Raw genomic sequence first — 25,889 nt, 5'->3', positions numbered from 1 at the left:
CTCCCATCCCCGCCCACACTCCATCCTTCTATTCCATGTCCGCCACATCCCGTGGCGCTTCCATCTCGCGAACAAAAAGAGAAAAGCATCAGGGTATGTCAAAACACAAAAACACTGTCCCGCCCGAGGCAAGCAGAAGCCCGCAAAATGCGTAGGGGCCAATTCGCAAAGCTATGCACGCCACACAATGCTGAACACACACGCGCAAGAAGTAGAACCGACTACCCTATCGTTAAACCCCATCCGGTCCCCGTCATCCCCCTCGTCATATGTATATATCTGCCGCCGATAATATTGTTCGTAAACGTCGTCAATCACTTTTCATCCTCTCCTGTTCATCGCTGCTCCGGCTCCTGAGATGGCCAGGTCTTGCCTCCCGCTCGTGCTCCGTGTTGCGACTCTCGGTAGCCCACTTGTGGTCTGGGCTGCAGGGCCAATACTGGCGCGCTTGCTCGCGGTCGAGATTGTTGGGTTGCTTAGGTTATGTACATTGGACAATCTCCTTGGGGCCGGAGGTTTATTCGGACTAGGATCACGAGTCCTCGTGCCACCGTTGCGAAGTGCAGTCACCGGAGGCTCTGGGAGAGGTCGCTGGCTACTCTGGGAGGTAGCCGTAGTATTATATCGCTTGACTGGCGATTCATTTCTGCTGGTGCCTCCAAGGGGTCGTGGTGCTGATAGCGATGTCTTTGGTCCCAAGATATATTCGTGTTGAACAGCTTGGTCTGGCGTCATTCGTCTGGCTGGATCCCATCTCAAGCACTTCGAAAGGAAATCCAGGAACACCTCGTCGTCACACTTCAGGACTTGTTGCAAGGTCTTCGACGAAGGCTTCCGGCGACGGCCCTTCGATGACACAATGAGTCGTGGCTTGCCCATAGAATCGAAGAAGAGCTTCTTTCTTGTGCTCTTCTCAATAAGATGCTTCTCTGGTGGTCCAAACACTTCCATGATACAGGCCAACTGCTCCTGCTCATTCTCGCCAGGGAAAATCGGATAGCCGGTATAAAGCTCAGCCAAGATACAGCCAACACTCCACATGTCAATTGCAATTCCGTAACTCATACCGAGGATAACCTCTGGCGATCGGTAGAATCGAGATTGAATGTAGGTATATACCTTTTCGTTTTCAAAGCAACTGGAACCGAAATCGATAACCTTGATCTCCGAGTGCATTGGGTGAGCAAGTAGAATATTTTCTGGCTTGAGATCACAGTGGATGACCTTGTGAACCTTAAGAAGAAGCAGACTGCCCAGAAGCTGTTTGGTGAAGCGCCTAATGAGCTTCAACGAGAACCCCTTGAAGCCATTATACTTAATGAACTCGTAGAGGTTCATATCAAGAAGTTCAGTAGAGAGGCAAAGATGGCCACGGAAGTAGAAACTTTGCGTGAAGTTGACCATGCTATGTTTGTTTGTTGGATCCTATCGGCGCTGTTAGTAACAGTATTTGGCAAATGTGAAATCATTCTTACCCATTCGCGCAGCTTCTGCAAGATGTTGACTTCCACAAGTGCCTGCTGATGAAACCTCTTCTTATTCCGAATAATCTTGATAGCAACCAAGCCGCCAGTTTTGTGGTCGATACATCGAACAACTTGACCGAAACTACCCTTTCCGAGGATGTCGATGATCTCGTACCTAAATGCGAGATGGTCGCCCTTTACAATGCTGTAGTCTCCTCGTTCATCGTCGTAGCCAAAGTTGGCATTATCAGATTGAACTTTCCCAACATGTTTGGCTGCGCTTTGCGTGCCGCAGAAGTAAACATCCTTGAAGTCAACAATCTCACCGCGCTCATAAATGTTCAGATGTGCCATTTGCACTGCTTGTTGCGGAGATACCCTCTCCTTGGGCGTGGCACGTTTTCGGAGGGCATCGAGTACTTTCGCAGCTTGCTCGGTCTCTTTCCGCCTTGACGCCATTTTCCTCATCTCCTCTTCTGCCACTAAGTCATCCTTGTCGAGCTTGGAAGCGTAAGGATTCACCGGCCTCAAGGCACTCGAGGACGCCTTGGGTCCGATTATTCTCTGGCCATGGGCAATCATTGAAGCCGAGGATCGCTGCGGGTTGAGCTTGGGTTGTAGAGGCTTCATATCTGTAGTATCCTCTTTCTTCGGACCACGGGGGGTAATACCCCAGTTATTGCCTTGTGTGCGTTCTTGAGCAACGGGTAGCGTGAGACTCGAAATGGAGCTTTTCCGTCTTTTCGATTCCAGATACATCGGCTTCACAGTCGGGCTTGGGCTTGACGTTGCCGCCTGGCTGTTAACGTTCTGCATACTCATCGACGCAGGAAGTCTTGGAGGTGGCATGTCATTATGCTTTGGATCGTGCTTTGGAGGTTGAGGTGCATATTCCGAGCTCTTGTCGTTAGCCGCCCTCTCGTTCGCTGCATGAGACAAGCTAATGCTGCTTTTAGAACCAGTACGTCTCCAGCCAAGGCTGAGCTTTCTCCGAAGCGATGACGCCGACGACGGTGTCTGGGCCTCGTCTTGGCTTGACTGATCGTAAGTTGGGGGATCATCAGCCTTGGGTGGCAGGGCAGTATTCAGAGCCCGAGGGCCATTTAATTTACTCAGCCTCTGTTCGCCAGAAAAGTCGGTTGGGAAGTCACCACTTGTTTGTGGTCTTGGCAAAAAGTTGAACTCTCCACTGTTCTTTGGTAAGGACGATGAAATGAATGGTGACACAGCGTTCTGTCGTGCCGGGTTTGGTGGCGCGGGTAGCGGCTTTGTGGGACTTGTAGATCCATTGTCTTGCCTTGAATGCTGGATCGATGTGCTGCTTCGCAACTGGTCGGTGATATGGCCCGACATATCATCACGATTGTGTGAAAAGAATGTAGATTTCGATGCTGTCATAGGTGTTGTAGGGGTCTTCGCACTCGCTCGTTTTGGTGGTGGCGTTACTGTCCCGTTGGAATTTGAAGCTGCATCATTGCGGAAAGCAGCAATCTTTGCTGCAGTTGGAGTGCTCAGGGGAAGTAGGTTAAGTGGAGGGAGTCGCAATGGCTGCAGGTGTTTTTTCTTAGGGGGCCCACGCTTTCCATGTTGTTCAGCATCTGACCCAGCACCCATGCCGTGCTGTATTCTAGAGTGAGAGCTTGAGTCCACATTTCTGGGATCTCTTCCGGATGATGTTCCAGATAGCTCATTGGTAGAGCTGCTGTTCCGGCTGTTTATACTGCTCGAATCAAATGGGAGGCTTGATTTTCGAGCGGCATAGAGTGGGGGTTCGGCAGGTGACTCTTTTGGAGATTCATATGCCTTTGGAATTGCTGGGACAGGTGGCACTTCCTCCTCTTCATTCCCGGCAGAGCTATGAACATTTCTTGACTTTGGAGTAGGTAGTCTAGAAGTCGATGGCACAGGAAGCAAGCGAGGCTGGGGCTGGAGCGATCCAGTTGACGATCTCGGCGTAAACCCACCATTGGATCCAGTAGAGACTCCATACGTTTTGCGGCTAAAGTCCGGGGTGTTGCGCAAAGACGAAGGCGTAGTGCTCATGCGTGGAAGAAGTGATGGCGAACGTGACGATCCTCTTAGATGGGAAGGATCCTGCTGGTTCACAGGCGGAGTATTTGGCAAAGGTGGAGCACCATGCATGGTAGACATCCGCTTCATTCGTCTCGTATCCGTAGGACTGATTGTCCTTGCGCCTAATCCAGATGCATGTGAATTGGATGAAGGCATTTGCGACATACGCCTTGCTGCTGATGATGGAGTCGACGTGTTGCGCCCGTTGTGTCGGCCGGGTGACTTCCCAGCATATGATAATGATCTAGAATGATCAGGGGTGCCTCTTGGGGTCGACGATGATTCTTGGTTGTGACGAGATGGAGGTTGGAGAGACTTTGTTTTCGATGCGCGTGGTGTTGTTAGACGTGAAGTGTCGCCTTGAAAGTTTCCAGACGAATCCGACATCCGACTGCCGTTTGTGGCATCTGACAAGCTTTGATTTGATGCAGACGCCGTAATACTGGACGCTAAACTTGGTCTGCGTCTGTGAGATGTTCTGAAAGACGTGTCGGATTCAGTGCCGCCAAAACCGATGGATTTACGTTGTCCTTTGCCTCCGTTATTTGCTGATATTGGGGGGTACTGGTTCTGTCTGCGTGTGCGCATAGCAAGCGGGGCTGTGGGCGGGTCCATGCTCCCAGGTATAGCAGACGATGTAGAGGAAACACTGCTCTGTCGATTTGAGGTACTCTGCCTCCTTAAAAGAGAGCCACTCCGAACTGGCCTTGTAATAGGCGCCCCGCGGCCGGCTAAACCTTTCGCCTCAACCGCTTCTCGGGTCATTACACCACCGGTAGGTCTGTCGGACATCATGCTGCTGGACAGGCTAGGTTCTCTTTTTGTGTCCGGGAAAGGCTCGAGTCTCTGGTCGTCAGATGCCGATGATATGCTCATGTGCAGATCGTCGAAACTTGGGGAGGGCAGAAAGTCCAGAGGTTCGCCCGAGGCTTGTTCTGAGGGCAAGGGTATCTTATTCAAAACAGGCGGTGGTTCTCGGCCAATAGGTAGGCGTGGTCGAGGAGCAGAAACAACGGGGTCGTGGTTCTCCTTTGAGCTGTAGATTGTAAGCAATTGATGGGGTGTTTAAGGGATGCGGCACCACTTACGACTTTTGAGAGGGCAGACCCGCTGGTCTAGGGCCAGACGGTGCGATCTGGTCTCTGATCATAGGAACAATGCAGGCCGCTCAGGACCTCAAAGGAGTGACGAGTTGGGCTGAAGAGCGAGAGCGGAGCACGAGTGCAGGCGCTCGATCTCAGTCCGTTGGAGGAGCTGAGCAGAGAGAATGGCTATCGCATTTCCGACGGGTCTGTGAAGGTCGACGAGGTCCGAATAAGTCGCCAGATCGATCTGGCTTAACGCAAGCTGCGACGAAGCGAACCAAGTATGAATGGAGGTGGGCGCTGAAGTTGAAGTTGAAGGATGACCGAGCAACGCGCTGAGAAGGTGCTGCTGCTCCTGGTGTTCGAACGGCGATGGTTCCGGCAGGAGGGGGCTATGGGCCGGGTGCGGAAGGGCAAAGTAGCTTTTGTTGCTTCTCTCCTTCTATCTATCTCTCCCTCTCCCTTCGAGTACGAGGATGGCGATATGAGTGAGTTGAAGCTGAGTTCACGAATTTGGTTTCAAAACAAAAGTTACAGGGGAACCAAAGGGTCGGGCAACGGTCAACCGTAGCGAGAATCTCTAATGGCTATAGCGTCCGTGCTGCATCATTTATACGTACCGTAATTAATGTACCGACGTACCGATTCGGAGTATCGTTAAGCCTATAGCAAGAGTCAAATTGGGAATTTCCTGTGGTGCGCAGATCAACAGCAGGAGATGTACAAGGAGGAGGAGTAAAAGGCCAGGAAAGCGTACAAAACAATAATATAATCGCGTTTTAGCAGTAGGGTTTTGCTCTATTATCACAGCTAGACATGGTGTGGAGGAGAGTGATATATGGCCACAACCGGGAGGTTATAGAAAACGCCAGATTAGGAAAGGCAGCCGAGTTTTGACATCCCCTAAGCATTACTTACAGGCTAGCGCTGTTGATATTACTCGTCGAGAGGCTTCCGGGTATATTAACACATATGAACACAGGGCTATATAGAGCAAGGCGCACATGCACCACAAGGCGTGAATTGTTACATGTCCTTTGTTTACGGGGTAACCAGTGCTGTGTTATGCTGAGAGTAATTCAGGGGATAATGGCATGAGAAGCTTCAGATATGGGAACGCATTTAATAGCTGACGCGGTGGATATATAGCTGACCGGTGAGGATATTGCTGCTCATGCTTCGGTCTCCCCGTACTGTACACACCATTGACACACGCTCAACGCCCAGCCGCTTTGGAGTGGTAAAATAGGGGCAGATCAAAGCACTCTCATCAGCTTTGCTCATTGATTTCCAAGATATTACTCTATAAAAAGAAGACATGACTCGCCTCATCTAAAGAAAAGATGATGGATTTTTGACGCAATAATAAGGGGTTCCGCTGTATGTAGGGCCTTGTCTCCCGAGGAGTCCCCAGACATCGAATATGTGACCGCGCCCTTACCGGATTCAGCCTAGCGTTAATCGGTGTTCAATCTGTCTTACACCCGTCAGCCACGCCGCCATAGGCCACCAGCCACAGGCCGACCACTGGCACATGCCGAGGACCATCGTCATACGCAACCCTCCACGGCGGGATTCCACGAAAAAGGCCGTGACAATCGCGACAGGTTCATCGGAACGCCGTGGGATTTATCGAATAGTTGAAGCAATCAAAGGGTTTACGATAATTCTCGGTTTGAGTGTGTGCACAGCTTGTAGCACGGTCTGAATTGCACATGTACACCCCACAATACACGATACAACATTCAATACCTGCGATACGTTAGACGTCATCACTGCCTTCCATCTCAGGACAGAGCGACCCCGCGCGCCAGAACGAACGGGCTCAGCCTAACGAGGAAGCCGCGGACGCCTCTGCTAGCCCTCTTCGTTTCGCGCCTGACTAACGTCGACCACGCTTGTAGCCATGGACGAGTATACCAACGGCGCATTCGCGAACAGAGACGGACGCGTTCCGGTTATACGACTCGACAGCCCGAGCTCCCAGTCCGAGCCTAATAACAACTCGCCAGGGAAAGAGAATAAGGGAAAGAACAACTCGATTCGATCAAAGCTCGGAAACAAAGCTCGCAAGATGGTTGGGCGATCACCGGATAACAAAGGCGACAATGGAGAGAAGGCAGATAAGGGCCCAAGTATGCAAGACCGCCTATTAGAGAAGTACGACAGTGTCTCGCCCTGCTTTGTTTGTACGACACGTATGCTAATACTATGAAGGCTGCTGCAGCAGGTCATACCGGTGGAGGACCAACCCAGAAACCAGGAAGGGTCTCCATATTCAAATCGCATTGAACGACCTGCCTTCAGCCTCCCAACCATGTCCGCAAACTTCCGCCGCTTCAACTCCCGCATCGGCGTTGTCTTTGTCTTTCAAGCACGTATGACCCGCCTTCTCAGTTGGCGGAAATATTCACACACCATCTCCCTCCTCGCAGTCTACACCTTCGTCTGTCTAGACCCGCATCTCCTCACCGTGCTCCCACTCGCCGGCCTACTCCTCGGTGTTTTCATCCCCTCCTTTATCGCACGACACCCCGCCCCCCCAGTAACCCTCTCCACATCCTTCGAATACTCCCCCCGCGGCCCTGCCCTCGCACCAGCACCAACCGTCAAGCCGGTCAAAGAGCTCTCCAAAGATTTCTTCCGCAACATGGGGGACCTACAAAACTGCATGGAAGACTTCAGCCAGGTCCACGACCAGATCCTCACCAAGCTCGCTCCACCCATGAACTTCAGCAACGAGCCCCTCTCCTCCGCCCTCTTCCTCTTCCTCTTCATGTCCACAGCCGCCATGTTCATCGCCTCCCACCTCGTCCCCTGGCGCTTCTGTTTCCTCATCGGCGGCTGGTTCGTCATCTTCTCCGGCCATCCCGCCGTCGCCAAAATGCTCGCAAGCACCCACGACCAGCACGTCGCGCCGCGGGAGTCGGAGGCAAAATCCTGGCTCGACACCTGGGTCGCTAAGGACATCATGCTAGACATGGAGCCCGAGACGCGAGAAGTCGAAGTCTTCGAACTGCAGAAGCTCGACAGCAGGGGCGAATGGGAGCCCTGGCTCTACTCAGCGAGTCCGTATGACCCTCTAGCAGCGCCGCGGATCGCGAACGAAAGGCCGCGGGGGACGCAGTTCTTCGAGGACGTCGCGCCGCCGCGGGACTGGGAGTGGAGCGAGAAGAAGTGGAATTTGGACCTGTGGAGCAGGGAGTGGGTGGAGGAGCGGATCATTACGGGCGTGGAGGTCGAGACGGAGGGTGAGAGATGGGTGTATGATATTCTCTATGAGGGTTCGAATCCGGAGCCGGGGCTGCGCGAGCCGGCGGGGAAGGTGAGCCAGAAGCCGAAGCCGACGTGGGAGGAGGGGGTGGAGGGGGAGGGGAAGAAGGGGCAGTGGAGGAGGAGGAGGTGGGTGAGGTTGGTGAAGAGGGTTGTGGTGACGAATTCTCCCGGGGACGGCTGAGGTGTTGGCGTGATGTGGGATATGTTTGTTACGGTCCCAGGCGCGCGCTGGTCTTACTCAGAAGGCACTCTGGTTTCTATGACCAAGGGATAGTGCGTGGGATTTTGAGTCATTCCCCTTTCCGCCGGGCTCAACCTAAGGCAGGTGTGCCAAAACGTTTCGCGCTCTCGAATTAAGAGATCGAGTCATGACTCTATGCCGTATCTCTTGGGTGATGCAAATTGGGGCCGGTATTAATGCGGAGATCTTCGAATACCGGGGCGCATTACATGCATTACGGATTTGTAAAATGAAGAGGAAAGTGTATGCTTCCGATAATGATATGGCAGGGCGGAATACTCTGTAGAGAGCTACAAGCCTGAATAATACCTTCCTATTCATATGGCCCCTGAAATGGGATTATAACAGAGTTATAACAGAGAAATACAACATAAATACTATCACCAACATATATAAGACAATGTATTATTCACAAATGGTATCAATTTTTCATGTCGGCGTGACTTTTTAATTTATAGTCAACTTTCGCTTCCAGCCCGCTTGACAGCGAATATCAGTTCAACCAGTTCCCCGTTTCTGATGTCGCTCTCAGCTCTTTGATCAACGATCATGAGATGATTTTCACTCACTCTGATTTCGCGCCGCGCCGTCGGCATCCTGAGCTGGTATCCTGGACACTGAGAGTTGTCAAGTCGTTCTTGGGGGACCACCACGTCACCTAGTATAACTGCGTAGAGGTCATCTTCCAAAGTGCCACGAGACTGAGCATATCAAAGACTGCCCCATCGGCTTTGTTTCTCCGCCGCCAGTAGATACCACCGTTTAACCCACCCCCATAAGCCTCCCGTAGCAAGACTTCATTCCTCATCTGGAGCCTCCAGCAACACATCAACCATCTGGTCCGCAGCATTAATGGTATTCGCCTCTTGCAGCAACTTCGCATCCTGCAACCTCTTCAGCCCATCGCCTATCCAAGTCTGACAATTCCACGAGCGCTCCTTATTATTGACCGGAGTCTGGCGCAGCGTATTCCGGATCGTCATATCATCCACCGTAGTGCGCATCGTCATGACAAAAATAATGCGCTCAAAATTCTTCCCCTCCTGCGGATGCGCCTCATTCCAGCGCTCCTCGAACTCAAAGAAGCTGGCCGCGCCGCACACATGGCTCAGCAGGTTGCGCCCGTCGGAAAACTTGACCCAGAAAGACGTGTGCCGCATCGAGTACGAGTCGATCGGGTCGCCGCGGTTCACGACGATATACAGCGTCTGGCTGATCGAGTCGAGGGTGGTGTGGCTGGCGGAGGGCGCGACGGTGCTGGGATGGTCCGCGCCATCTTGCTGGGGGGTGCTGCTCATGCCGTCGTGCTCATGGTTTCGGGTCTGGGACTGGGCGACTGTGCTAGCTTGCAGTATCAGTTTTGGGATCGCGCCAGAAATGATGAAATTCTGTACATGGAGTAGTAGTAGCCTGTCGTTTCAAGTGTGGGTGTCCGCAGGGAGAGCTGGATCTCTGGGGAAGAATATCCGCGTCTCCCTCCTCGGTCCCCGATCACCTTCAGCCCGCGACATTATTCACTCGTTAAATGCTGACCGACCTTTGTTTTGAAGCCACTTCCACTGTGGCTATATGCGCGGAGGCTATACTTGAAGCGTCTCTTCTTGAGCGGTTGCGTGCAGGCACAAGTGCTGTCAATGCACTGCTCTGCTCGAGGTTGATAACCCCCGTCTGGAAGTTATAGTACACGTTGGCTAGCTCCCTTTAGCTGTAGACATCCCATCCCCTCAATACCACGTGACATACATCCAACAAAAAAAGAACGAACCCCGCTATGCACACGTGACATGCTAAGAAAAAGGGCTGGGCTGGAAAAGCCGCCTCGCTAAGGGCGCGCTAGCAAAGCCAGCCGCGCCTGCTATAAAAGTTCTCGCGACTCTGCAACTTCCTCTTTTCTCTCTTCATCAAAAAGTAACAGAGCCAGCCACGACCCCCACCTTGATGTCACCACAGTGGACGGTTGCCAGCACCTTTCACGAGGTGTGAGGCTCTGGAGAGGAACGCGCCAGATGGTGCCTTGATAGGAAGTTTGCTCCCGTGGGTCGGCTTCACTGCCGGCGAGGGGACGCGAATGTCGATGATGGGATACACACAGCTTTGTTGTGATTGCTATTTGCTTTTCGGAGCTGCCGATTGAGATTGGAGAGGGAGTTGGATTTACGAGTGTAAATCAAGGGGAGCTGTAGCTTTGGTGTGAATGAAGACTACGTTATTTTTCTGCACGTCGAGACTTATGTGACTGATATGCTATGGTGTACTCCAACTGCCAAGTGAAGATGAAGGCCTCTAATTACTCGGCGCTAAATTTGTTATTATAGCCTCTCAACAAGCTTGTTACTCATCCTGAGTAAACTATAAAGCTAACTCACATTTCTTTACTGTAGTTCCAACAACTCTCCGCCAGTCGCATGATTTATACGTACCCTGTCAAAGGGGCTGTGGGCGCTGATTGGATTTCGACGTCGCTTCCCCAAAATGGCATAAATCGAGGCTGAGCAATGGAATACAACAAAGAGTCATATTTCAGGTAAAGAGATGGGATCATGGCACTTATACTGGCCGTTTTCAGAGGCAGGTGGCTTTGTCCCAATACTTCTTTTGTTATTTCGATATTTTATATTCGAGGCAAAGCTGGCAAAGAAAGTGATTCTTCAAGCATACATTGCTGCATTTTAATATAGTTTGGAGCACAGATACTGAAAATCGAATGCCTATCTTTAGCGACGAGGACCTCGTGGAGCTCAGTCTCCTCCGCGCTAACGAGATTGATGAGCTTGTTGAACACGGCCTGATCGATGCCTCCCACCGATTCGACGAAGACCTCCTCGATATCCTCGTTTTATCATACCCAGAACTAACGATCTCGCTGCACACCGGGCCAACATACCCCGCCGAGCAGCTCCAAGTCGAGATTGAGAATATCTCGCTGCCTCGTCTTGCCGTGGACGAGCTGCGCAATGCAGTACGGGAGATAGTGGCACGGGATGCAGATACGAACAACTATGATGGATGGCGCAGGAGAGCTCATAGTGATGATTTTGGGATTTTTGAATTTGAAATGTCTGCATTTCATGTGGCTCGGAGGGCCTTTGGGCACCTCGAGAGTTATCGAGACTCGATTATGGGACCCCGAGAAGAAAGCGTGGAAGATCGAGCAGGTGCTAAGTATGCTGTATCTAACATTGTTAAGACAGCTATGAACTAATCTAGAAACAGGTTCAAAAATGATCTAGTCTCTGGCGAAGGTATAGACTTATCATCTATCACCATAGACAGGAAGGCTTCCGATGTCCTGGGTAAATTGCCAGATGAGATCTGCGCTCTCGTCCCCCCTTTCTTCCGAATACTTCACGTGGAGAGCGTCCTCCGTGATAATCTCTACTCCAAGTTTATCGCATGCCAAAACGAGATCCGCGACCAACTCACAGCACTGCCACGGCATGAGCTCATGGCCTGCATCACTAAGGATCAAAGCAGTAGGCGCGACACGGTCGAGGAGCTGGTCGAGCATATCGCCGCTCCCAAACTTACCTTCCACGGCACCAGTAACCGTTTCGTCCCCTCCATCGTACAGAACGGCTTTCTCGCGCCGGGGGCCATAAACCCCACGACCGGCGAAGCTCTTCCCGTCCGCTGTGGAAGTACTTACGGCCGGGGGATCTACTCCTCCCCTTCAGCCGAGTTCTCTCTCTCCTACTCTGGCTCCGAGGCGCAACCCACTGCACCCGACGGCTTCTGGGGCTTGAAGCTACTCGTCTGCGCGACGCTCATGGGCCGCTCCGCACAGATGTTCCGTGATGACTACTGGTGGACGCGTAGTGGGCCATATCCAGGCGCTCATAGCCACGTCGGCAACTATGAGTATGAATATGTCGTATTCAATAGCGCCCAAATACTGCCGTGCTACGTGATTCACCTTGACTGGGGAGCAGATAACAGGTATTTCTTTGCAGACATACCCGAGGACAAGGCAAGCTTTGTAGCGCAGGCCAAAAAGCATCCGAAGCTCTTGGCCGAGCCGATGGCGCCTGGGGATAAGCAGCGAGCGAAGGAGGCGCTGGTAGCCAAGGCGTCGAAGTACTTTCCGTACGGGTACGGACCGGCGACAGGGACGTCATTTGTGGTTGAGGAGGTAGGTGAGGTGGACGAGGACGAGGAGGATTACGGGGAGTACCAGCGTGACAGGATCGATGAGACACATGAAGAGAGCAACTTTTGGAAGTGGAATGATGAGCCCGCGGGGTTGGAAATGGACGAGTACAGCCGCGCGCGGCGTGGAAAGAGAAAGGGGGGGGATAAAGACTAGACGGTCCGTATAAAGTCTGGGTAAGGGCCTGTATAACAGTTACATGGGTGAAAGGACAGACTTCAATATATCACCCTCAAATTAGGTATTTATAGCAAATATGAATAAATTTGTGTATTGTCAATATATACTACTTGCTCAACCACGTCCATCATCCCGCCTCCTCGCAGGCCTCTCTTTCGCATCTTTTAAAATCTCATCATAAAAGCTATAGAAGGACGTATCCCTCCTCACTATCCCTTGATCGTGTTTGGCTTCCTCTCCACGCGAATTCGGCCGCCTTCTGTTATGGGATCCCCTAATCAATGACCCCCGTCTTTCTCTCCCCGCTAAGTGCTCGCCACCCTCGATCGTCGGTACGGTTTCCTTTGGCTTCTCTTCCCGTGCAACCTTGTCAGAAAGCGCGGTTTCCGCCGTGTTATTGTATGCCACGCGCAGACAGGGGGGGTTCCACTCGTCATCCTGTTCCCTCGACATCGATTCTAGATTTTTTCTCCTCAAGAGGCGGTTTTTGGTGCGGAGAGACATCGCGGTTTGTAACACGCTCTGCACCTCGGCCTCCTGACTCGCATATCCTGGCGACTCGACTACTTTCGCACGGTGCTCCACGGATGGAAGTCGTAGCCCAGTGGCACTGTCACCAGTATGCGCCTTCGCGTCCGTGGTTGGTATTTTCGGCAGCGGAATCGTCGGTGCCAGGCCGGGATCTTGACCAAATATACTCCCTAGCTTCCTGGATTTTGTTGCACTGTTGGATGGAGGCAGTTGGTTAGTGTTGTTTTCAAACCCACGGTTTTTAGCAGCTACCTTCACAATCCTCAGCGGTAGTACCGGCTCGATCTCCTCATCGAAGGGGAAGGCTACGTACCTCGTGATAGGCCTCTTGAATTCTTCTTCGCAACTTGAACATAGCCCTCTCGGCCCTGCTGGGAACTTCCTCTTGCATAACCTGCACTCGGTCTCTGCATCCATCCATACACCCCTATTCTCCGGGTATAGCCGTCTTCCTCTCGTAACCCCGGAGGAATCGAGGCTGAGGTCGGAACTGTGTATCGAGGACGTGAAACTAGAAACTGGACTTGGAATTGTTTCTGTGAGATGGAAGGCTGGTAGAAGAGGCTCTCCGATGCAGTAGAAGCTTTCCTCATCATCGTCGGGGTAATTGGCATCATTGCTGCGATGGGAAAAGCTATGGACTGTCTTCTCAGCGCTGCGGCGGATGGCGGAGGTAATGGTTCTCCTTGTCGAATCTAGGAGATCGGCGGAGAAGGCTAGGCTTGAGAGGGCGGAACGGCGGTGCCCACTCTGGGAGACGTCGGCCGAATTTGGAAGGTTTGAGAGCGCAGGGGCATGGGGTACTGCAAGGCGGTTTGCGCTGCTGTAAGAAGAGGGTGGTGTGGATGTGTATTTGTGTTGTGGGGATACAGAAGAGGAGGAATTCGGAGGAGAGATCTCGGGGGGGTTGGGGAAGGAGGTGTCGACGGGCCCAGAAAGGGTGGCCCAAGTGAGGGCATGCGGTCTTGCTGCTGCCCTGAGGTCTCTCAACGCAAACTTAGATGGGGGTATGACGCGTTCCAACTCGCCCAATACGATTGCCGCGCGCTTTTCGCGCACGTCTGCGACAGAAGGCTCATCCCCATTTCGATATAATGAATATCTTCTGGAGGAGTCGTGCTCTGCTCCTAGGTGGTTCTCGTAGCCGAAACTACCATCGCAACGCAACCTCGAGGCCGAGGACTCTTGTGGGCCGCCTGGGACTTTGCCTGACGGGCTTTGAAATATGGTATTGCTGGGTGGCAGAGTCAAGTCAGATGGCCTTCGTTTTCGCTTATGCCGTCTTCTACCTCGTTCCTTCTCAGCCTGCTTCTCTGCTTCGATGACTCCTGGCCACAGGTCATTCCGCAGGGGATTTTTATGAGTCCTGAACCTTCGTTTTGACCCTACCTGTACGATTTGTGAGGGATATGGCTTCATATCGATGAATCCTTGTTTGGAATTTCCATACAATCTTTCTCGAAGATAGTCTCTGGCCAACTGTGTAGCCGAGCCAGGACCAGGTTCGGTCCTACCACTCCCATATGAGGCACTATGATTTGTTAATTTTGATGACATTTTTTCCATGTTTTCTCAATTGAGATATGTGGGGTTTGGTATGGAAAGTGACGTTTGTGATTCTTGTTTTCTTTCGCAAGGAATTTTGTGGAGGCGCAGAACAGGAAACGGCCATTATATAAGGAAATGGGAGATGGGAAAAGGACAAAAGGAAAACTTGGTGGCTATAAAAGAAATGAATCGAACTTGAAGGCAGCTGCGACTCTTTGTGATTTTTCTGCAAAGAATCAAAGGGCCATTGTCCGACGTTCGTCTCAACCATTAAACACATTGTTTAGAAGACAACGGGTGATTGTGGTTGTGACTGGAAGTGTTTGTTCTGAAAATAGACGTCTTTGACTCGAATATCTGCATGAATCGAATGTCTCTCATGGGAATTTCAACAAAAAAATTGGGGCTAATAAATAATATTGACCCCTCGTCCTTACCACATAGTGGTTTGGTGCATGCTCAGGAACAAGCTGATGCACCCATAAAAATTGTATACACTCAGACACATATATATAGTATGTGTCATTGGCGTAGGTATTGGTAGCGGCGATTATTCCATTGTCTATAAATGTTGACTATGTAAAGCCTCTTCTTTCATGAGTCGTGGAGTATCGTGTATACATATATGGAACCTCTGCGCCCCGTTCTTTGAAGTCTAGAATCTGTCTCGTCTCGCTTCTATGTCGTTAATGTATCAAGCAATCTTCTCAACTTTTAATGATCCCTTATCTTGCCCTTCCAAGCCGACAAACCCATCGTTTTCTATCCTTTTCTTCCATTTCGTACTCTCATATCGCGCTAAAATAATGGTCATCCGAAGTATAACGCCGTCACTAGATTCGTGTTCATCGACCCCTTCTGGTACTGGTGTGCATGTCCACCTCCCAAATGCCCAGTTGAGAATATATCTTGATGGCCCACTCGGTGCGTCGGTGATAGCAATATCCGCATCAGATCCGGAAATTGGCTTGGAAGCAGTAAAAAGCGCCTTTATGCGGTATACTTCATCCTTTGGCGCCCTTTGCAGTAATTTTGTGAGATGAACGGTGTCCACAGTGTTATCACTCTCTCCAGATGTCAGCGTCACTGACAAAACTTCAACTTCACTTTGGTGATGTTCTTCGTTCGTATGCTTGTGCCCATCTGTGCCTTCATGGCTATGTGCATGCTCTGAAGTCTCCTCACCGAGCTCCTTTGCGAGGCCGCCATCAATGCCAAATATAACGCCTTGCGGCACGCTTCCTTTGTCACTCTTGACCCAAGCAACGTCTACACCCTCCATATCCCCCAGCCTATCAAGGCACTCGTCGAATCTCCTCTCCCCAGCCGCTTCCCATTTATTAAACACAATCAGATCCGTGAATTTCGCCTGCAGCTTCGCGGTATAACTCGTATCCTCGTAGCCCTTCCAGTTCTCGACATCAATGACCGTCACCACGCCATCGAGCGCATATTGACCTTTCGTTTCCCGCGCCAGCCTGTTCACCTCCATGGCCAGTGTCGCAGGAAATGCAGAACCAGAAGTCTCAATGACAACACGGTCGAGGCCGGGAACGGATTCGCGCAGCTCCTCTAGTGCTGGGCCGAGCTGTCCGACAAGGTTGCAGCATATGCAACCATTCAGCATTTCCCGGACGCCAGAGATTGCATTGGAAGAGGCGAGCTGCGAGTCGATTGCTAGATCGCCGAATTCGTTCTTGAGCAGCGCGAGCTTGTAGTCGGGGTTGAGAGCTTTGAGCTGGGGGATCAGGGACAGAAGGAGCGTGGTTTTCCCACTTCCTAGGAACCCCGTCACGAGAGTTATGGGGATGGGTGCCATTGTAAGTTGCTGAGGACAAGGACTTGATGTAGGAATATCTTCAGCCGTGAACTTGGTGGGGGGGACTTGGCGGGGGAAGTTGATGTCGATAAAATCTTATCTAATCTATTGAAATCGCCAGGCACCAACGTCATTGGTTGCATCGCAGCTACACAAAACCACAAAGGGTCCATCCCACCAAACATTAGATGGCACACCCTCTTTGTTATTGTACCTTGAGCTCGGCGTGGTATACCCTTCTATATAGAAACTTCATTTCAGGTAAATATGCGTTCTTGCAAAAGCCAGGTGGATTTGGTTCTTTACAATCATGACCAGTCTCAATCCTACAAGTGACGTCACCGCCTGGGGAGCTTCAGGTAGTACCTTCCATGAAGTGAAGGACGGTTGATACCTCATACTTAATTATATAGTGCATTGAAACGTGTAAAATGTGAGTGGCCATAACTCCCATCAAGACCGGTGGCTAACCTGCTTACTCTACAGCGTCAAAAAATGTCCCGCCAGCCATCCACGGCCGAGAGCCTTAGGTCCGCAGCATCGGAAGCCACCCATACTGTTGCTGAAACACTTGACCCTTCAGAGGACAAGAACCCCTCGAAATGGCGACAAGAGGAATCCCTAGACGGTTCCCGAAGACTTCCCTCGCAAGGCGTGAGCTATAAAGAGCAGTTGGACGAGGCTGCAACAAGTGAGCAGAAGGGGTCGGAAGAGGAAGAAAGCATTGTAGAAAGGGGTAACTAAATCCGCAGGAGAAATAATACCTGTATATGTATAAGTGCTGACCACCAATGCAGCGGCGTCTTGCATTCTCGGAGCTTCAACAGTCCAATCTGTAATCCAAGGCAAGCAGGAAGCCTCAACTAGTGAGGCGAAGGTTGAAGATGTTGGGAAGCCTCCAACCAGGCCTGAGAATGATGTCCAAGTTGAAGAGTTCTTGAAAGAACAATATAGAAGCAGGAGTAAAGATGAAGATACATCGAAACCTGGCAAATATAAAGCTTAGATATAAATTCTACCAACGAATACGGCCATCGAAGTTCATGTATGGGCCTGAAGCATTATGAGGCGTTATGAGACAGCCTGTAGGAGCATTTATCTTCTTCAATATTACTGCTCATGCCGCCCAAAAGTTTAAATGCAGACTATGGATAATAGCAGTGTTCATAACAACTGTAATTGCGACAGAGGCTCTCGACCACTCGTACCAGCCAAGTCTGAACAGCAACAAGGGCCATGCATTAGAACAGTGTTCACAGCAACGGCAGTCGAAACTACTGCTATCAGTCACTCAAGTCGCATTGGTTATGACGAGATAGAGCTAATATGAGAGTGCCTGCCAGATTAACTTGATGAGACGAACACTCAGCTAACGTGATACTCTTTATTGTTTATTAGGAGGCAGTTGCGACCTTGCTATATTTCAGTCAGCGTTTCTATTTTATTTATTTATTATTTTTATGATTCTCACAAGGAAGGAGCGATTTGGCCAACGACGAATAACCTTGATCCCTTTCTCCTCTTTCTCCCTCTCCCACGAACTTCAGCCAAGCAAGTAAATACTTTGTCACTCAACAGTTTCTTACCAACAGTTTGTTACTAATAGAACTTATTCCTTCATAATTAACTGCACAGGCACTGTGACAGAAGAGTAGAGATAGACTCTCTGTCGCAACCACAACAAAGAAACGTACACAAGCAAACAGAGTCACGCTCGAAGATGCCTTCCAAGCAGCACACCCGTTTAACTTTCAGCCGCACATGCTCTCATGAAGGGCATCATGGCGGACCCATCTCGGACGAGCAACCAAGCAGCACAAACACATCTTCGGGCTCATGCTTACCCCCGCCACCATGTGATGCTATTCATCCTTCATCTAACTGCCCGACGCGATTATCACCCACTGTTCCAGTCTTTCCGATCATTGTCCCAGAATTGGTTTATCGCTCCCCATTCCGCGACCGCATAACACCAGCATGTCCACGCTCACGCTCACGGTGTTCCAAGCGACAAAAACTGTTATCGATACATGCGGCAGAGAAATCCCTCCTCGTGTTGGAGCTATTCGGGTTTCTGACAGCATACACCGCATTGAGTGAGGATCAGAGGATATGGGTTGTGGAGACGGTGTTTGGAGATGTGGACTGGAAATGTTGTGCAGATATTGATGAAGGGAAGGGAGATGGATTGGGATATCCGTACAACCTTTATGACCAGAACGACGGTGGGCCTGGGGGTGTGTGTAGATGGATCCTGGAGCTATCCGAGGCGCGTATTACAACCGCCTTTGGAGAGCTGGCGAGCAGGATAGTTGAGGCTGGATGGGATGTTGAAGGTATCCTTCTCCCTCCGGGTGCAGAAACTTCAGTCGAAGCTCAGGAGAGCCCGGATATTAACCCCACTTGGTTTAACTGGACTGTTGCATCTGGTCGCGCTGGTCCCACGGAACCGATCACCTACCAAGCTGTGCCAGAACCGAGTAAGTTACCAGCTTCCTTCGCATATCATCTTTGTTACCATACTTCAAGCTGTCAATCTCTGACACTGCCAGAACTCTCGCAAGTACCTCTATATGGCCGCGATCCCATGAATCCCCAAATAGTAGCTGAGCGAGCCAAGTATCTCCGATACAACCTCGAGCAATATTCAGCCGAAGGTCTCGAGCAAGCCTGCCTCGATCAGAAGAAGAAGATTAGAGCCTATGTTTCCGCTTGCGAGGAAAGAGGAAAGGAAGCACGGGAGCGTTGCTGGCGACTCGTTGGGGGGCGCGGCTCAGCTCTTTCAGCTGGTACACGCGTTAATAATAGCTCTTTGTTCAACGAGATGGCCTCCGGTGTCTCGACGGCGGACCTGAGCAGCATTAGGTCGTCGGGGTCTGCAATAACACCGAACAGGACTCAAATAGATGACTGGGCGTTTCATTGCACATCGGGTGGCGCAAACTCAAAAGCACGCCTCCTGGAACCATCAGCCCCTTTTAGGGTATCAGAGAGCCCAAAGCAGAAAACAGCCGATGCCGGGTTTGAGGACCAGTGGGAATTTGGTGATGTCCCGACGAGTGCTGAGGAGGAGGAGCGGATGATGGAGCATGCACTGCGGGCTAGTATTCGCGTGTCAGCCGAAAAGTTACCACCTCCCTCCATTGATAATGCTGTCGACTGGGAAGATTCAAATCAGGTCCCTTGGCTCAATAGCAGATATCAAGGCAATATTGTTTACAACAATATGCCAATAGCGCAAAGTGAGCCACTGATAGTGATGCAGGCAAAGTTGGATCTAGGTTCAGGCTCGGAGCCACCTCCACCTCCCAAGAATACTAAGCTGCCAGAAGCAAATCCCATCGAGGATGTGGAAATGACGACTGAGGAACTCAATCAGGAAAGTGCGAAGTTAGAATCTACGATGGGTGAGGCAGCGGACAAGGGTAAAGATATGGAAATAATGGAAGAGTCAGATGCCGTTGCTAACTCGCTGATAGACCAGATGCAGCCTGGAAGGAAACCGGACCGTAGGAGACGAAACATGAGAGGCGTGTTTAGTGATTTGAGGGCAATGTCCAATGAGCTGAACCGTACATTTACACCCAAGAGCCAAAAAGAGGGTGAAGTAGTAAAGGACACCGTTGAAGAAATAAAACGTCCCAAGACCAGCAGCGGTAAGCCAGCAGAGCCAGTTACCGAAAACGTGAGCGAACTACTTAACAGCGCTACGGAAGAAGCGCGGGAAATCGCATCCTGGTACCCCCCCCACTCTGACTATCGCGGCTCCGACGATGAGAGCATTGAAGACAAGCCCCCACCTGAGCGTCTGGCGGAGGCGTTTAGGCAAGCGGAGCTCGAGGCTGAGGATCCCTTTCGACCACCACCACTTAAAAAGAAATCTGAGGTGCCTGCTGTAGTGCTACCGGAAAAACCGAGAGATATAGCATTAGAAATACGTTCAAAAGAGGGATCACTGACACGCAGGTCAGACAAGGTGAAGGTTGTAGATTTTGCACAACGCGCAGAGAATAATGCAGCCTACCACAAGGCCAAGGCTGCTGAGGAAGCTGGACCGGAGACCCAGCGGCCGAACGCGGAACCTGATTTGAGATACTTCGACCTCAGTCACGGAGCACAAGAGTCGCTGCGGAAGTCGTTAGAAAAGAGAGATCGAGAGTATAACGAAAGAAAGTCGAAAGAACAATCCGGCGAGGGAGGCTCGAAACAGCCGCCTGTCAAATCTCTGATCCCTCCTGACTCTCCGGGTCTTCCTGGGCCTGTGGTTCCTCCTGAGCCTGACATTTCTTCTGCGCCTGGAGGCTCTTCTAATCCTTCGGCCCCTGCTGGGCCTGGAACCCGTCCCAAGTCTCCGGATCCCGTTGTGTGTGGAGGCCCTACTGCAGCTGGAAATCCTGCTAATCCTGAAACCCCTGCTGCAGCTGGAAATCCTGCTGATCCTATAACCCCTACTAAGTCTCCAGCGCCGGTTGATCCTAGCACCTCTGGTGAACCTGGAAAGCTTACTGAGGCTCCTGAGACTGGGGAAGGACAAAACCAACCAAACAGACCAAGAAGAAAAAGGAAGTGGCTGTGTTGTTGAGAAAGAAGAAGGAAGATGGTGTTTCGCAAGTCGGATGGGGTGGCACATATAGAGTTATGAGCAGCATGGAGTTGGATTATTATCTTTTGGGGCGCACTGATGCATGGGCCTGTTTAAATCGGCCTCGATAGCGACGAGTATGGGATAGGATACGGTGTAGTTCCAACAGCATTAAAGTATTCTCAGCGGGTTTAAATAAAATACCCTTTTACCAGCGAATTTCACATTTTTACAGTGGACGCCTAGTGATATACACTGACTTGCCCATAAATAACCACTTCACAGCACCCGCATCATTCCGATAGGAGCATAATCATATTATTTATATCCTATATAAGACCATTCCCTTAAATTAGGTCCTCTAAAAAATAGTCCTCAGCCCAACAAAAAAACAAATAAACAAACAAGTAACATCTACGCCAGTCCAACATCCCCCTTTAATTCCCCTTCCACTTCCCAAACCGGACCCACTCCCCAACCAACCCCCTCAGCACATCCCTCCCACTCCTATCCATCTCCTCTCCCAACACCTTCCGTCCCTCCGCCCCCATAGCCGAAAACACCGTCCAAAGACCCCTCTTCAGCTCCTCCCTCACCGCAAGCTGCATCCGCGAACTCGGATCAAGACTCAGCTTCACATACGCCCCCACGATAACAGGCAAATGCGCACCAGCCTGGCGCTTCGCCTTCGCCGTCGCCGAAACGAGCGGCGTGGCAGTCGATGCGCGCACTGCTGTCGCGGCGGGGTCGGCGAGCGTGGTCAGCAGGCGCGAGTAGGCTTCTGCGTGCTTGATGCCGAGATCAGCTGTGAAGAGAGGGGCGAGCAGAGCGAGTAGCGCGAGGTTGAGGAGAGGTGCGCGCGAGGTCACAGATAGGCGGTGTGTGGTGAGGAGGGTGCTTAGGAGGGAGGTTAAGTGCGTGTGTGTTCTTGCTGGGGAGAAGCGGGGGCGAGACAGGTGCGCGGGGATGGCGGCGAGGGTGCTTTCGATGGCGTGCTGGGTTATGCAGCGTGGTTTTGTGCGAAGGGTGTGGGAGAGGATGGAGGTGAGGAGGGAGAGGTGGGGGAGGGAGGGGGGGGAGATGAGGGTTTTGGTTAGGGTGGTGTAGATTGTTGAGAGGGAGGTTTTGGCTTCTTCGGCGGTGGAAGGGGGGGATTGGTCTGGAATAGTGTTAGGGAGGGTGGAGGGTGGGGGAGTGGGGGTGGACTTACCTTCACACGACTCGAGGACGTAGTGTATGGCTAGAAGCTTGTCGAGGTTCTCGGCGCTGCCGGGAAGTAGGCCGCGGAGTAGTAGATCGCGCTTCTCGCTCTCATCCATCGTTGCGGTCTTCGCTTGCATTGCTCTCATGATAGCGACCCTACCGGCAGAGGTTGTGACATCCTCGTCGAAAAGTTCAGACTCCTCGACCTTTGAGGGCTCGGCAATGTGCGAGATGAAAAATGTCTTGATCTGGGATGCAAGAGCCGGGTTCCTCTCTTCCACGTCCTTTGCGCACGTGGTTGCGTCATCGTAGAGATGGGATAGCGAGCGCGGATTTACTCCTAATACTGGGTTCTCTAGAGCGCGGATGGTGCTGTACAGTGACATGGAGCGCTCATCGGTCTCTTTCTTCAGCTTGGAAGGCTTCTGCACCAAGCGCCTCAGGTTGGATACGAATTCGTCTCTGAACGTGGTCTTGAGTTCCGAAATCTTCTCGGCGGTCACCCCCTCAACTTTCAGCACCCTCGACTCGCTCGTCGCGAGGAAAGATAGGAAGGCCACAGCCAGTTGGATTCGTCCACAGCCAATTGTGGACTTGCTGCTATCATCAGGGCCACGGAGACGTAGGTCAGTCATCATATCCATGACAAAAGTGTCACTTTTGGCCTGGCCAATAGTGTCCCCAATATGCCCAAGCGTTCGTCGAGCGTATTCGGCAAAAGTATCAAGAGGCGCTCTGGGATCCGGGCTCAGTTCCGAAATAGCTTGCGAAAGCGAATCGAGATCTTTATAAGTGAACCCCTCGTAAATGGAGGGCCTCTCCATCATCTTCATCTTCAGACTAATGACGGCGGCGTCAATGTTGCTCATTCGATAAGCTAATGTCTTGGTATCATTAAGGGATGGTTCAGGCGCCGCTGGTGGCCAGGCCCTAAGCACACGCTCTCTGATGCTCCTCTTGAATACTTCAATGGGAAGGCTGTTTAGGCATTCGATAGCGAAGCCGTTGCAGGACATCCGGCTTTCGATCGGGTTGTCTTCATGGGTCCCACTATTCAATATGATATCAATGATGATTTCTGTAAATAAACGATTAGTTTCGTGTTCCTTGTAATAGATTTCCCTAGTGCATACCAATTAACTCCTGATCATTCAGTATGTCATCATTCTTGAGCATCGTCCGCCAGAGCCCAGGGAAGGCATCGTTGTTGCGTCGGACCCAACCATTGGGGCTGTTCTCTGCGCTGAAAGGGGTAGTCATCGATGCGAGCCAGAACAAAGTCTGGAGGACTGGTTTCCCTTTTTTAACCGGAGCCGCGACAACCCTATTAAATGTTAGCAAGAGAGAGATACACTGGGGCTTTAGCACAGAACATACTTGATGAGCTTCGGATAATCGACGAGGATTATCTTGGCAAGGGCAAATGTAGTGTCGGGGGTTTGAAGCTTGATAGCAATAGAACGCCTCGCTGCGTCCTTCTTCTTCGACCCCTTCCCGCTAGACGCAAACCACGGAATCGCATCCTCCTTGAAAAACTCCTCCGTTACTTCTTTCATAGCTAGAACAAGTTTTTCATTGGCCAATTCCTTGTTCACCAAAGACAGCAACGTATGCTGCGAGGCTGCACTCCTGAATAGCTCAACGAGTGAGTTGGAGCTTGTTACCATGACGCGTGCATTAGACACATGTTTAGCCATGTCTGCTTCGCTGCCCCACTGCTCTTGGAAGGCCGTCAGAGAGGTTGCGTCCATAACGTGTGTCAGGATTTGCGGTTGTCGGAGCTTATAGCGCTCTGGAACATCCTTATGTGCCATGACCCAGGAAAACGCCCACAATGGGAGCTCCGCGGTGCCGACGGTTTCCTCGCGGGTAAGTGCGCCGGCAACAGCATCCATCATCACCAGAGCTGGTCCTGGGCTGCCTGTCTTCTCCCGGATCCCATCTAGAATAGACTTGATCTGCTCCGAAGTCAAAGAAGCCTCCATGATTTCTTTCAACTTTGCGAATAGTGCATCATCCTCCCAGGCTCCGAAATGACCCAGGTCTTTTTTTGATGGGCGCTCTGAGATGATGGAATCAAATGCAACAAGCTGTTCGTACCAATGATTGATGAAGCCCGTCAGATCGCGAGCCTTGGCAAAATCGCCCATCAGCGGTACGAGGATCTTGTCGACATATGTGTCTGCCATATCAGGCCACTCGGGTTTTGTTGACAGGAGGGTGATACGCGAGAAAAGCTCTTTTAGGATATCCTTCTCGTCGGCATTCGGGATGGTGAAGACAAGGCCATCCAAAGCGATCACTGTAGCGATGATCTCCTCATCCGTTCCTTCACTATGAAGTCCACACTCCCAAGTAATAGACCGCAAGAGGTCAACATCTAATGGAATCTTGTGCTCTAAGCACATCTTCATCATCTTGTTAATAGCCCCATTCTTGACCTCCCTTTGTTCAGCTGGGCACGCATCAGAGAGGACCCTGAAGAGAGCCTGTAGCCACGCGGCATCCTGCGTGCGGCTGCGGTGCGTACTATTTGGCTGCAAGCTGTGAATCGCGTTTTCGAAAAGGATAGGCGCGAAATCGGGTCTCGCCGCCACAGAATTGGTGACGAACGAGGCGAGGACATCCGTTGTCTTGGAGGCCGTATAGGCGTTTCTTGCCGGCAGGATGATGTTGCGGCTCAGAAGCTGCTCAAGCTGTGTTTGCCAGTGTGGGAGAAGGTCCGAAGACGAGGATAAGTTTAGCAACGGCTCCAGACAATGCGTCGAGAACACGAGGCTATCATCACCGCCATCCATGCGCGCCTTCCATGTCTCAATGAATGGAGTGAGCCATCCAGAAAGTTGCGCCTCATCACCCTTATCCCGAGTAAGTCGGCACAACTCGAGCCACGACCCAAGCAGCTTCGCCGATTCCTCAAGAGCAAGCCTAGTCACAGACTTCATGTACTCCGCCGCGAAAGCATCGCCCTCCAGCTGTTCCTCCGGCGTCGCAAGTCCCACAATCTGTTCCAGGACCTCATACATAGCCTCCGCAACATCATAAGTCTCCTCCTCAACATTCCCATTCGTCACAGCCTCCTCCCCCCTCTTCCTCTTCCTCGACCCCGATTTATCAGGCTTCACCACCTCCACCTCCTTCCCCTTCCTCCTCCCCACCGCCTCCTCAGCACCCAACCTCAACATCCCCACGCCCTTCCTCTCATTCAAACACCTCGCCGCCATCGGCACCGGCACCCTCTGCACGAGACACCTCAGCAGTCTCCAAGCTTGCGGACAGCGTCTCGCCTCTTCACCCCCCAACTTCTTCAGCAGCCATCTCAGCACCCACTCCTCTCTGCCGTGAAAGTTGCCCGTCCTCGCCTCCCCGGGAGTCGTTATAGCCGTCTGCAGGAAATCAAGCCATTCGATGCCGGCGAATGCGCCCGCCTGCTCGAGTTGCTCCGCGATAGGGGCGTCTTCCTTCTCGAGCTCTGCGAGCTTGGTCTGCGCCTCTTTCGCCTTCATTTTTCATATATCAGCAGTGTCCCCCGCAAGCCCGGTATATTGGGGTAGTACGTACCATTGACATTATCAAAAGTCCACCCCGTTGGAAATGGGAAAGCTGGACGGTTGCAAAGCTTCTAGAATCGTACCACCGTTTGCTATTGCAGGAATAATTTGGGCTGAATGGGCAGAATCCCAGATTGCGCCACCGCCTTCCTTACTTCCTCTAGCGCCAACAATCCGCCGAGCTATC

At 51.6% G+C, this 25,889-nt stretch overlaps 9 protein-coding genes across 9 annotated transcripts; 4 read left to right on the top strand and 5 right to left on the bottom strand.

Annotated features, from left to right (window-relative positions):
• Positions 1–6: 6 nt before the first annotated feature.
• On the bottom strand, positions 7–5,432 carry VE01_09973 (uncharacterized protein). The gene is made up of 4 exons (XM_018279380.2): positions 5,382–5,432; positions 4,628–5,287; positions 1,476–4,575; positions 7–1,425 (listed from the first exon to the last, which is right to left on the bottom strand). Exons 2-4 carry the CDS (start codon positions 4,687–4,689, stop codon positions 322–324), a joined length of 4,266 nt encoding a protein of 1,421 aa, XP_018125971.1. The 5' UTR covers positions 4,690–5,287; positions 5,382–5,432; the 3' UTR covers positions 7–321.
• Positions 5,433–6,173: 741 nt separating this feature from the next.
• On the top strand, positions 6,174–8,540 carry VE01_09972 (uncharacterized protein). Its single transcript, XM_018279379.2, has 2 exons — positions 6,174–6,784; positions 6,842–8,540. The coding sequence occupies exons 1-2, from the start codon at positions 6,531–6,533 to the stop codon at positions 8,079–8,081; spliced, it is 1,494 nt and encodes a 497-aa protein (XP_018125970.1). The 5' UTR covers positions 6,174–6,530; the 3' UTR covers positions 8,082–8,540.
• On the bottom strand, positions 8,521–9,801 carry VE01_09971 (uncharacterized protein). Its single transcript, XM_018279378.2, has 2 exons — positions 9,679–9,801; positions 8,521–9,482 (listed from the first exon to the last, which is right to left on the bottom strand). Exon 2 carries the CDS (start codon positions 9,437–9,439, stop codon positions 8,939–8,941), a length of 501 nt encoding a protein of 166 aa, XP_018125973.1. The 5' UTR covers positions 9,440–9,482; positions 9,679–9,801; the 3' UTR covers positions 8,521–8,938.
• Positions 9,802–10,356: 555 nt separating this feature from the next.
• Positions 10,357–12,520, top strand: VE01_09970 (uncharacterized protein). The gene is made up of 2 exons (XM_018279377.2): positions 10,357–11,303; positions 11,355–12,520. The coding sequence occupies exons 1-2, from the start codon at positions 10,846–10,848 to the stop codon at positions 12,442–12,444; spliced, it is 1,548 nt and encodes a 515-aa protein (XP_018125972.1). The 5' UTR covers positions 10,357–10,845; the 3' UTR covers positions 12,445–12,520.
• Positions 12,521–12,581: 61 nt separating this feature from the next.
• On the bottom strand, positions 12,582–15,119 carry VE01_09969 (uncharacterized protein). The gene is made up of 2 exons (XM_059464115.1): positions 13,313–15,119; positions 12,582–13,192 (listed from the first exon to the last, which is right to left on the bottom strand). Exons 1-2 carry the CDS (start codon positions 14,563–14,565, stop codon positions 12,583–12,585), a joined length of 1,863 nt encoding a protein of 620 aa, XP_059319298.1. The 5' UTR covers positions 14,566–15,119; the 3' UTR covers position 12,582.
• On the bottom strand, positions 15,120–16,420 carry VE01_09968 (uncharacterized protein). The gene has a single exon (XM_018279375.2). The coding sequence runs from the start codon at positions 16,364–16,366 to the stop codon at positions 15,242–15,244; it is 1,125 nt and encodes a 374-aa protein (XP_018125950.1). The 5' UTR covers positions 16,367–16,420; the 3' UTR covers positions 15,120–15,241.
• Positions 16,421–16,539: 119 nt separating this feature from the next.
• On the top strand, positions 16,540–17,747 carry VE01_09967 (uncharacterized protein). The gene is made up of 3 exons (XM_018279374.2): positions 16,540–16,799; positions 16,853–17,102; positions 17,164–17,747. The coding sequence occupies exons 2-3, from the start codon at positions 16,862–16,864 to the stop codon at positions 17,370–17,372; spliced, it is 450 nt and encodes a 149-aa protein (XP_018125947.1). The 5' UTR covers positions 16,540–16,799; positions 16,853–16,861; the 3' UTR covers positions 17,373–17,747.
• Positions 17,748–18,077: 330 nt separating this feature from the next.
• On the top strand, positions 18,078–21,050 carry VE01_09966 (uncharacterized protein). The gene is made up of 3 exons (XM_059464114.1): positions 18,078–18,846; positions 18,919–19,791; positions 19,846–21,050. Exons 1-3 carry the CDS (start codon positions 18,087–18,089, stop codon positions 20,946–20,948), a joined length of 2,736 nt encoding a protein of 911 aa, XP_059319297.1. The 5' UTR covers positions 18,078–18,086; the 3' UTR covers positions 20,949–21,050.
• Positions 21,051–21,385: 335 nt separating this feature from the next.
• On the bottom strand, positions 21,386–25,889 carry VE01_09965 (uncharacterized protein; the record flags this gene model as incomplete). The annotated part of the gene is made up of 5 exons (XM_018279372.2): positions 25,713–25,889; positions 23,529–25,651; positions 23,285–23,475; positions 22,159–23,229; positions 21,386–22,107 (listed from the first exon to the last, which is right to left on the bottom strand). The coding sequence occupies exons 1-5, from the start codon at positions 25,719–25,721 to the stop codon at positions 21,386–21,388; spliced, it is 4,116 nt and encodes a 1,371-aa protein (XP_018125945.2). The 5' UTR covers positions 25,722–25,889.

Source organism: Pseudogymnoascus verrucosus, assembly GCF_001662655.1.
Source record: "Pseudogymnoascus verrucosus strain UAMH 10579 unplaced genomic scaffold scaffold_66, whole genome shotgun sequence".
Taxonomy (NCBI): Eukaryota; Fungi; Ascomycota; class Leotiomycetes; order Thelebolales; family Thelebolaceae; genus Pseudogymnoascus; species Pseudogymnoascus verrucosus.
This window is presented reverse-complemented; position numbering and strand designations above follow the sequence as displayed.